At 46.1% G+C, this 11,607-nt stretch overlaps 1 protein-coding gene across 3 annotated transcripts; it reads left to right on the forward strand.

Annotated features, from left to right (window-relative positions):
• Positions 1-1,116: 1,116 nt before the first annotated feature.
• BNIP1 (BCL2 interacting protein 1) lies at positions 1,117-7,576 on the forward strand. 3 transcript variants are annotated; one of them, XM_050905218.1, is made up of 7 exons: positions 1,117-1,200; positions 1,334-1,426; positions 1,675-1,766; positions 1,843-1,917; positions 2,239-2,340; positions 3,084-3,202; positions 5,330-7,576. In XM_050905218.1, the coding sequence occupies exons 1-7, from the start codon at positions 1,117-1,119 to the stop codon at positions 5,524-5,526; spliced, it is 762 nt and encodes a 253-aa protein (XP_050761175.1). In that variant the 3' UTR covers positions 5,527-7,576. The 3 variants fall into 3 exon arrangements, with proteins under 3 accessions (XP_050761175.1, XP_050761176.1, XP_050761177.1); XM_050905219.1 differs by lacking the exon at positions 1,843-1,917; XM_050905220.1 differs by lacking the exons at positions 1,843-1,917; positions 2,239-2,340.
• Positions 7,577-11,607: the final 4,031 nt, after the last annotated feature.

Here is an 11,607-nt window from a genome sequence, read left to right on the forward strand (position 1 = left end):
ACTTCTATTCAGATACAAATTCATCAATGTATGCAACATCCTTTGTAATTTAAAATAAAAATTGTGGAGGAAATACCGTCTCAAATCATTTTATGTGTGGAGTGATAGTGAATGGCGTGTGCTCCCTTGAAGCAAATGCCCTCGGTCTCCTGGTATTGTCAGCAACTTTCCTTTGGAAGGGATCATAGCTAGGTAAGGAAGTAACTTGTTTTCTCCCCTGGTCAGCACTCATGCTAACTGCTGCCTCGCAAGGCTGCTGGGTGAGCATGGTGGGACCATTGGGAGAACCTGGACTGCAGCCCACCAGGTCCTTTGACTGGCTTTCTGCAACGGCCATGAAAATGCTCTCCAACACCTGCTGGCTTTGTCCAAACCTGGTTTGTCACGCAGCACAGTCTGGGGGCAGGAGGGGGAAGACACGGCACCAGGGGAGGAGTTTGTGGAAAAAGCAAAAGGGCCATTGCGTTGCCTCCCCTTTCCTCCTTTCAAGGGTGCAGAAGGTACCTCATGTTGTTCCCCCAGCCTCCTCACACTGATGCCAGCCATCCTTCCTGCTGCTGAGGGTCAAAAACCTTATCCGTCTAGGCCTGTCCATCCAGAAACCTTGGGAGGTCTCTTGGGTATAAAACTGTGCAGCTTCTGAGGCCAGTGCAGCCCTAATGTTACCATTGCTTCTCCTGGGTGTCACGGTAGGTGCTGCTTTGGGCCCTTTTTTTAGCTCATGAGGGCTAAAGGACCCGCCTTAGCCCTCATCAGCTAATAAACCGCCTTTTCATGCTTTTACACGGTGCGCAAAGGAACACCTCGCTACCCGAAGAACTGTAAAATCTGTAATGCTGGCAGCGCTAAGGGAACACGATCCATGCTATTCAGCACAGGACCGCCACTGCTGAACAGAACAGCCGCTTGCCGTTCTTCATACCGCGGAGGTTCGGCACCCCCGGGCCCCCTCAGCGGAGCCCCCGCGGTGGCTCTCCGGCGCGGGCGGCAGAAGGCCGGAGGCGGCGGCCGAGGCCCTGACCGTGGTAGCGGCTGCCGCTTGTCCGCTCCTCGGCGCCCGCAGGGGGCGCCCGCGGGCCGGGCGGCGGGGGCTCGGGCTCACCCTCCCTTCTCAAGATGGCGGCGGCCGCCTGCGTGCCGGTGCGGGTTTGCCACCAGGAGATCGTCAAGTTCGACCTGGAGATCAAGGCGGCCGTGCAGGTACTGCCGCCCGCCCCCGCGGCGGGTCCACCCCTGCCAGGGCTGCGGGACAGCCGCCGCCTTGCGCGGGGAGCCCCGGCCGGGAAGGGCGATGCCCGCCGCGGGCCGCGCTGACCGAGCCGTTGTCTTCCAGGACATCCGGGACTGCCCGGGGCCGCTCAGCGCCCTCACGATGCTCAACGCCGCCGTGAAGGAGAAGTTCCGCCACCTCCGCGGCCGCATCCAGGTGAGGCTCCCGGCCGCAGGCCACTCCGGTGACCGGCCTTTGCTCCAGGGCCGCGCCGTGCGGCCTGCCCTCGGGCTTGCCAGGGGGCGGCTGGCGTGAGGTGGGGGCGGTGGGGAGTCCCGGCTGTGGGGTGTTAGTTTATCGCATCAATTTGCAGTTAATTCACTCCCTGGCCGGGGGTGAGCTGTGCGAGTTGCAGGTGGCAGCAGTTGTTGATCAGATTTTCGTGTTTTTGCTTTCCGCCAAAGGAGCTCGAACAGATGGCAAAGGAGCAAGATAAAGAGTCGGAGAAACAAGCCTTACTGCGTGAAGTGGAAAACCATAAGAAACAAATGCTCAGGTGGGTCGGGCAGTCGGTGCTGTTTACAGGTCCCCTGTAACCAGAGATAATCTGACTTCTGTACAGCGTCTTTCAGATCTTGTTTTGCAAATACGGTCGCTGACATGATGCTGTTTTGCCCAAGACCAAGAGAGGATCAGGGATGGAAAGGGTAGGACTCCCTTCTCTGCTCCTCTCTCCTGTCCTGACTCCTTAACCATGGTCTGTCCCTTTGAGCAGTGGAGCATATAAGTAGGTGGCTTGAGAGTCTGTCGTTTGACAGCTGGCACAGTCTTCTTCTTCCCTTGCTCCATAAATGATACACTTAGGAGAAGAAATGACAGGACAGTATATTGTTATTCTGTGGGGTAATATAGAGAAAGTCCATGCACGTATCTGGGGTGCTCAGTTACAGTGGTCATTGCTTTGTGAAAATTGTTTTCGCTTGCAAGGTGTTACCATCATGTTACAACACTGTACTCTTGGATTTCAGCAACCAGGCAGCTTGGAGAAAGGCAAATCTAGCTTGCAAAATTGCTATCGACAACTCTGAGAAAGATCAACTGCTGCAGGGAAGAGACTCCTTCAGACAAAGGTATTAGACTGTCCCATTGTACGATCTGAGATTTAAACTGTGTGCTATAGTCACTAGTTTTAAATGGAAGTGACGTAATGTTTTTAAGTTACTTAATTGTATCTGGAACATAGCTTTTCTTTTATGAGTGCATTTACCTTTTGTGGAGATGTAAACTGTTAAGGATTGTGATAATTTCAGGTTTTCTTGGCATTGGCATGTCTAAGCGGAAAAGGGGATAAGTAAGCCTTCATAGTTTTTCTGACCGCCTTTTACATTAATTACAATCAGGATTATAAACAAGTAATAGATCATTATGCAAGCTGTTTTCACGTGCAAAACTGGATGTCAGCTTATATGATTTGTGTATTGAAAAGTTGGCCTAGTTAGTATCATGAAGAAACCAATGGGATACCCAGGATAATAAAGTGGTAGTTTGTATCAGTGCTTCCATACCAGCTCGGAAAGTTGTACAGTCATGGATGAGTAAGTGGTGAAATATGGGCCCCCGTGAGATTCTGAGCCACTAGCAGTTGTTTTGGCTCATGACTTTAATATTTTGTGATTTCGTTTTTTTTTTTTATTGTTTAGTGAGGATAATCTGAGTTTCTTATGCGGTAAAAACTAGTTGTGTCTTTTGTACGTTGGCAGAGATGTTTGGTGCCAAGCTCTTTTCTAAGCTCCCTGGCAGCAGCATTTTCCCCACAGTACCCAAAGGCATAATTTTATCCCTTCCTGCTCTACTTTTTCCCTTTCTTTTTCAGGAAGACTACAAAGGAAAGTCTGGCAGAGAGCGCAAGTAACATCACAGAGAGTCTGATGGGCATTAGCAGGATGATGTCACAGCAAGTCCAGCAGAGTGAGGAGACCGTGCAAACCCTAGGTACAGATGTTATTTGGGTGTTTGGATATGGATTGGATGATTGAAGCACCTTTCGCCAGTTCTGTTAGGATGGAGAGAGGCAAACTGACATGGTGTGGAGCGTAGTGGAAACCTGCTTTGCTGTAGGAGAATGTGCTATGATGATAATTAAAGGACCGTCCAGCAGAACTCCTCTAACAGTTGGACATAAACAGAAAATAATAATGTGTGTTGCGTGGAGCTGTTAGTTGGAGTTTCTGTTTCATGATTACGAAAAGGAAGAGAGGGCAGGAAAAGGGGGAAGGATGAGGAGCTTTTGTTTTAGTTTCACATAAAAGCAATTGTAAAAGCAATGTGAATTCACACGGTGCTAAGAGCATGTTTGGTGTCACTCTGTGCTACTGTCCTGGCATGCATTTGGTAATAGCAGAGAAAATAAAAGCGTAGGTACAAGTCCATACACAGAGGAAACTTAGTATGATTGGAACACTGTTTTCACCCAGTCTCCAGCTGGGATGACTAGGAGACAAGGAGATCAAGTGACTTGAACTCAAGGTCACTTGCTCTGTCAGCAGTGCATCAGGGACTGTGAAACCAAGATTTCACCCAGTTCTTTGGCTTAGACTCCTAAGACAATAAATCAAGTGACCTGTCAGAACTGGTGATTCATGAAGCATTTAGAAGTTGGATCTGTGTTGCCTGGGCCTCTTACTAGCTGTGCTTTTGGGCAGAAGAGAGAACAGTTTAAAGATGAGGATAAATAACACAACTTTTCTCCTCCTTGTTTTCTGCCCCCATCTCAGGATGGCAGCTGGGCACAGTTTGTTCATGCAAAAGTAGCGTGTTTCTTCTCCCATTAAAAAGACAGTTTGGCAGACAGTTCCCTGTTTCTAACTGAACAGCACTTGGAGTTCATCAAGGGAAAAACTATCAAAGGTCATTTACAAAACGCAGCTGCCAATTCTGAATCAGTAGTTAGAATTTCCTCTTTTCTGAGCAAGTCCTTTCCTAGTATGCAGTGAATACCTGCGGCTGTGAAGCAGGGAAGCCCTGCTTTGTTGTTAACGATGGGAAACAAGTTTTCTATTTTCACTTGGATCAAAATGCCCCTTTAAGATGGGACGTAATGGTTTGCAAAATAAAACAGACATGTTTCTACCGTGCTTGTTTTTGTGAACCAGACAACGTGCTTGGAGTTTGACCTTTCTTTAATCAATCAGTTCAGTATAGAGTGATATACCAGCATTCACTGTCATACAGGGTATGCATTCTGTAATACAAGAAAAAGGGGACTCATGGGCTTTTGCTTTCATTTAGTTATTTGAAAAGAGAAAGGCTAAGGAGTTTGGGGCATTTGTTTGCTTGCTTGCTTGTTTGTTTTCTCATAGGGAAAGAGCAGTTGAAAGGGACTGATGTTCCATCTTGCTGTTTTGGCATATTCTCCAATTCTGTCTTTAGTTGAGACCAATCAACACGCTTTTTCTCTAGTTGATTTTCTTTTTTTTATTAGGGGAAAAAAAAAAACCAAAAAGAATTATGTTTGTCAAAAATAACTATTAAAAACTGCTTAATTGTTTGAGCTGAATAATTAAGGATCTCTTACTGCTGCATGCTGCTTTTTCACTTTCTGCAACCCCATCTGAATCACACTGATTTACTGCTCTGGCTTGGGGGAACAGTTTCAGTTGTGCAATTAATATGTTCAAATATTGACCTGTTCTGCTGCTGCTAGAACTGATGCTGATAGTGATGGTGATTTCTCTCTCTCAAATTGGTCGTTCTAGCACCATTCTTATTTCACTCTGCTTCCAGCGAGCTCTCAGGTAGCACTGACTTTGTTCATAAAAAATGTGAACTAGATTTGATCTGGTAACCTAAAAATTAAAAGTTCAGGAACAGAATGTAGGGCCCTTAAGCCATTCAGTACTCTTATTTTGCTTTGCATTTTTCCTTAGCACACCAGGACTACTGAGTTGTGAAAGCTTCTCCAAGAACACAGTCTGCATTTGTCTTACCCATAAGTCAGTCTGACCCAGAAGAATCTCACAGGCACTATCTGTATTGCCAAATATTGCATGCTTATATCCTTTGTCAAGTATTTTTGAAGCATAACCAGCTGATATTTTTTTTTCCCCCCCTTAATTTCAGCCAATTCTTCACGAACCATCCTGGAAGCGAATGAAGAATTTAAGTCCATGTCTGGGACGATTCAGTTGGGACGAAAGCTAATAACAAAGTACAATCGCAGGGAACTGACGGACAAGCTGCTAATCTTTCTCGCCCTTGCCTTATTCCTGGCCACGGTGCTCTATATTTTGAAAAAAAGACTCTTTCCATTTTTGTAAAATTCCAAAGCTAAACTGAACTATTACAAAAGATCAGAAAGAGGTGGCATAAAAACAGTAGGGCTTTTAAATAAAATAATAAAGGGATACTGCAATAGGTGAAAGAGCATTAGAGCAGACATGACTTTATACTGTCCCCATGGAGCATGCGACCTGCCTAAGAAGAGCGTAAATGAGCACGAGTTGGGAAGAAGCAGGAAAGAAGAAACAGCAACTTGCCTGTAGGTTTGGGGAGCCAGACAAATGCTTGAGGAACTAGGCACTCGAAGGTACCAGTCTTAACTTTCAACCTCTCTTCGTTTTGCCTTGAAATTAACTTTTGTCCTGGGCTTGGACTAGAAGCTGCTTTGACATCTGTGTGTAAGGTGCTGAGAGTAAGAGGAAGGATGGAAGAGAGAAACTCACATACATTCCGTTAATAAACTATTTATTGTATCCATGTAAACTGAGTTTTGTGTAAAAACAAAGTATAATGGATTGAAAGAGCCTGAACAACTTCCAGTGTAAAAATTCTGCTTACTACTTAACAGCAGTGGTTGCTTATGGATTGTTTTTTCTGGGAGCATAGCACACATGCGGTCTGGCTCTGTTCCTCTGGCCTTGGGAGGGCTCTGACCAAAGCAAAAATGGGAGCCCCATTTGTATTAATTCATGCAATATATTTGAAAATTACATTGCCAAGCCGTTGAAATCAAAAGTCTTTTTGCTCCTTTTCTTTATAAAATTCCACTTAATACTTTATATTTGCAAAATACTGCCAAGTTGTATGTTTGAAAGTTTTTCTTGCTCATACAGTTTATCTTTTCTCAGTTAGTAAAATCTTTTACAATGATTACCTCCCCTATCTCTTGTGCTTTAGTAATGGGAGTTGATTTACTTTAATAAGCAAACCTGCCACACTCCGTGTAGTACCTTGAAGTACCAAAAACTGCACTGCAGTGTTCTGAAAACTGATGTTGCCTTCCCCTCTGGAAATTGTTTCATTGCTTCTTCAGAGCTGACTGGTAAAGTTGACATGCTGTTTAGGAACAGAATGGTTGAATACTGCCTTAATTTAGTAGTTAAACTTTTTTAAAATGCAGTGCTACATATATCCTAAGAAATACAATGTCAAGCAAATTGCAGTATGTAAGTTTATGTGAAATTTGAGGCTAGGTTACCTTTGTAGTTAGTTCTCAATAGTACGTTTAGAGAGAAGAGGTGACCAGTCGATTATCTTGTCATTGTAATACTCATTTACTAGATCTTACCAGTAGTCACAATTTACCCTTTTGCTGGCAGCTGCTACAAGCTTGGTTAAATACAGAAGTGGCCGTAGGTTGTAGTAATGCAAACCAGAGTATGGGACAGTTGAAGCGGTGATTGCATGGCTATGTGCATAAACAAGAAAAGTTGGAATTTGTAATCGAGTGCAAAATCAAGGGCTCTGCCTGAAGAGTTGATACATGAGCCTTTCTCCCTGGAGTAGTAACAAGGGGTTTGGAAACCTCTGCACTAGGATTGGTACATCCCGCAGAGGGCACTACTGCATGGGAGTGGAGAGCGTTTTCTTGCTCTGGAAGTCCTGTAATATGCAGACTAGACAGAATGGATGCGGCTTTTTCCGTATCGTTTGTTCATCGTATTTCAGTGCAGCCTTCCTAATAGCCTTTCCTGAGATACAGAATCACACAAAGACTGAAATAAATTGACAATGTCCATGTTCTGGTTTTGAATAAGAGAGAAATTACTCGGCTTAAAAAAGATACATTGCACAAAGTCAACGCATGTGTGTTTTTTAATAATAACAAAAGCCTTGCTTTGGAAGAAGTCTTCTGATGAGCAGGCTGCTAACCGAGGAGAGCGTTGTGTAGTCTGCAAGTTGGAGCCACAATGGAGCAAGTTTCATCCAGCTCAGTGATACTGGCTGTTGCCTTTCATACGTATCATCTCTAGTGTCAGGCTCCTGCCCTCTCTGGAGCCCACTCATCCCTGTGCTCCTCTGCACAGATGTGTACAAACATACAAAGGGTGATAAAAGTGCGTCCACCTGTCCCCCAGTCTTGGAAAATATGGCTTTAAATACAAATGATATTTAAGACATGAAGATTATTTAGATTATAAATACATTTCAAATGAATTGCTGCGCAGCAGTTCCTATTTTCCAAATCAGCAGTGCAGTGCCGTTGTATGCAACTTCAGAGCAGTCAATAAAATTCTCTTTTTACAGACTACTTACTGCTCCTAGGCCAGATGTAGCCGTGTGGCTTTATTTTTTTCAGCCAGCTTGAAAACAGTCTCATCTTTCTGAAACATGGTACCTGCAGGTGGTCAAACACTAGCTGCCTCAGTATTTCCTCCCTCATGTGGATGCAACATAAAAATAGGTTGTTGCTAATCTCTGAGATACTGGGACGCTAAGCAGAGGAGAGGGTTCTGCTGTAAGCAGTGATGCAGCGCGACTGTCTGCAGGAAGTTTCACGGGGTTTATCTTTGCGACGTGCTCCCGTCAGAACATAGATCAACTTTAAAAAAAGCAGCAGCTTTCTCACAGTGCTGAGACTGTCAGTAAAGTTTGCTTTAAAGGGGTGATCTTTTTGCATGGGAATGGTAATGTAGCAGTTTGAGGGAAAATAAAAGGTCTGTTGCTGAATGTCTTGGGTTTTGCTCTGTTCTCATCTTGTTACTGAAATTTTAGCTTTCAGACCTTGACCTGCTGGCACACTCCGAGGGCAAAAAATAACTTTTAAGGACCGACCTTATGACATTTGCTTTCTGTTGCATCCGGATTTCATTAAAAAAAATAATCTAGTCCTTTTGTAAACATACCTACCTGCTCTGTGTAAACTGTCAATTTACAGTCCTTAGAGACAAGGGAAATAAGTGAAAAAAGATCAAGGACAACTGGACCTTTTGGGAGAGGGGAAGAGCAGAAACCCTCCCCGGGACGCAACGGGTCGATCTGCAGCACTTGGTACTTGAACAGTTTCCTTCCGTAGGCAGCCAGAAAGCATCCAGGTTCCTGATGGGCCACAGACCTGAAAAGAAATAATGAGTGGAGACAGCGAGATAAATGTTATTTCCTTTGGGGTAAGAAGGATGATTTGGTGAAGCACCGTCTCTAACGTGTGGGGCCAACCACCCCAAGTGATGCCTCGGCAGACACCCTGGCTTGGTGGTTGGGTGCTGGAGCAGAGCCAGAGCTGGCGGTAGGTGCCTTGGATCCCTCCTGGGCAGGGTGGGATGCCTCAATCAGCCCATAGCACCCGCAGGTGGGGGTGGCTGAGTGGGTGTGCTCAAACGTCGACCCTCCAGGCTGCAGCATGGTGTCTGGCTTGCTCCTCACCTATGGGCCTTGTTCCTGGCTTGAAGGTAGGTCTCTATATCTGATCTTTTGAATAAGTGAGCGGGAGCAGTGCTGTGGGAAGAGGAGGTGGCTGTGCCTGGCTTTTTATTGTCTGATACTCGCAATGTTTATCCAGGGAGTGTGGAAAGTTGGGCCTGTGCAGTTCTTCTGTGTCTACAGGGGGATTTATATTTGCATCTTCTGCCTTTTGGGCAGCCCGCTGGGCTCCGTGGCCACCTCTGAATATGAAGATGAGGTTTGAATCACGCAGGATGGTGTGTCTCAGGGTCTTGCTTTTGCTGCATGCCCGAGGTTGTGTTTTGAAGGGTAAAAACTGGCATCACACCAATTTATTTGAAAGGGAATAGTGTTTTCTTAGGTGCTTCACCCTTCAAGTTTGCCCGGACAAGTGCAGCAGACTCATCAGGGATGGTGAGAAGAGGATGGCCTCTGCTCCCTCTGCGCTTTTGGGCTTGGGTGTGACTTGGGGGCCAAGGGTTGGAGCCCTCTTGAGACCAGGGGCTCCAGGACTGCAGAAGCAGAAGGTGTTTGGGGAGCTTTATAGGAAGAAAGAAAGAGGGCTCTGGAGAAGTGTTCAGGGCTGTGCTAGAGGGTTCATACACAAGTGAAAGCAAACAGGAGTGCTCCTGTTGCTACCTGGACCTTTCCTCCCCCCTCAGACAGCAGGTATCAGATGCGGTCACTGCAAGCCAATAGTGGGATTCACTGTCGCAAAACAGTTGCAGTGAAAATCTTTTTCCTTCAAAGAATAACACTCCTTGAAAACAAGGAGCAAGGAACTACTATGAGCGTCAAAAGGGCCTGAAATCTCCTTGCCCTGGAGTTCAGGGGCTGAGGCAGGCAGCTGGCAGCAATCGAGCAGCTGTGGGTTAATGAACTCCTGCTCATCAGCTGGGTGGTGGTTAACGGCTTGTGTCCTCCCGGCAAAGGGGACTGAAGCCATTTAAAGGACTATGGGTGTTTGCTGTGCAGCTGGAGCCACTTGAGGGATGAGGATGGGGCAGTTCTGATGCCACAGTGTATTTAGAGCTTGCTGGTTTGTGAGAGTCCATGTTGGGTCCTGCCTATGGAGTCCAACCTACTGAGATCAGTTTGCTTGTTCTGAACACCTGTGCAAAAGGGGAAAATGCCTGGAAGCTGACCCGCAGTGCGTCAGGAGCCAGGCAGCGCTGTCGGATATTTAGCTGTGTTGCCAGCACGTGGTTAGTGGGCTGTGGATGCAGATGTGATCCTGGTCTCTATTCCTACGTGGCCATGGTGGAAAGCCAGTGGGCAGGAGCAGGCGCCTGCCGGGTATCTATGTTGCCGTAGCTGGGGTTGTGGGCATCTCCCCGTTACATCCCTGAAGTGTGCAGCATGAAGGTCACTTCCTAAGCATTTTGTCAGATGTATGTTTTCAAGGAAAGTCAGCTTTTAGTGAATGCAATAAAATATGGACCTGAGGGAAAGAATTGGAAATGGTTTTAACCTATGGTGTAACTGTGCTGAAAAGACTGATTTGATTTGACTTATAATTATTTTGTTATTGGTTATAGTATCAGCAAATACAGAAATACTACAAGATAACTCTCTGTGGGAAAATAAATGAAAAGTGTAATATTACTTGGTTTTCCCCCCCTAAGAACTGAGGGGAAATTAAGTCTGTATTTGAAGTTCTGCTTTTGAAATGCTTTCCGCATAACTGGCTTTACCAAAATGGAAGGGTGAATTCATAGCTTGGAAGTTTCTAAAAATGTCTCTGCCAAATGTGCACGGCTGCTATCACATGCCAAGTGGTCCAGAGCAAGCTAGGCAAGTCAGGCTGGAATCTTTGGGGGTTGAGAATATCCAGGGGGCATGTGCATACTTGTCTGCAAATATGTGGGGCTCTTCTTTGGAAAGGGGGGCGGAATCAGCTTACCATTGCTTCGCCTCCCTATTTGTAATGGTGTGATTCCACCAGAAGAGAAATCTTAAGCAAATATTTTAGCAAGATGTGGTGTCTTTGTGATGGTATATTGCTGCAAAGTGCACCAAGCCCTTCATGTAATTGGTGTCTGAGTGCTTGCTGTGTCTCTGTCCCTTAAAGGTGAGATAAGTGTTCTCCAAGTAGGCAGCAGGTGCTGTGTACCACAACCAGACGTACTCAGTGCTGCCAGAGCAGAGTGGCAGCCGCAGTATGGGCCAGTCCTGATGCTCTGTGGTATAAATGCCAAGTATCCCCCAATGAATTTTTTCTAATTGCTGAAAGATTGATGCAGTTCTTTCTCTGGGGGTAGTTGGTGAGAACAGGAACCTTGCTTCAAAACTTAGCCCTTCTAATAGGCCTGGAAGTTTTCTCTGCTCTTGTTCAGTTTCCCTGGTTATCCATGTTTCTCAGAGTTGCAGACCAGCTGAGGTTGGCAGGGACCTCTGGAGGTCATCTGGTCCAAGCCCCTGCTGAAGCAGGGCCACCTAGAGCTGTTGCCCAGGACTGTGTCCAGATGGCTTCTGAGTATCTCCAAGGATGGAGACTCCACAGCCTCCCTGGGCAGCCTGCTCCAGTGCTCGGTCATCCTCACAGTAAAAACATTTCCTGATGTTCAGAGGGAACCTCCTCTGTTTCAGTTTGTGTCCGTTGCCTCTGGTCCTGTCACTGGGCACCACTGGAAAGAGCCTGGCTCCCTCCTTTATGCACTCTCCCTTCAGGTATTTATATACATGGATAAGATCCCCTTCCCCTTGGTAAGAAACCTTCTCTTTTCGGGGCTGAACAG

The sequence above is a fragment of the Gymnogyps californianus genome, chromosome 14 (genome assembly GCF_018139145.2).
Source record: "Gymnogyps californianus isolate 813 chromosome 14, ASM1813914v2, whole genome shotgun sequence".
Classification (NCBI taxonomy): domain Eukaryota; kingdom Metazoa; phylum Chordata; class Aves; order Accipitriformes; family Cathartidae; genus Gymnogyps; species Gymnogyps californianus.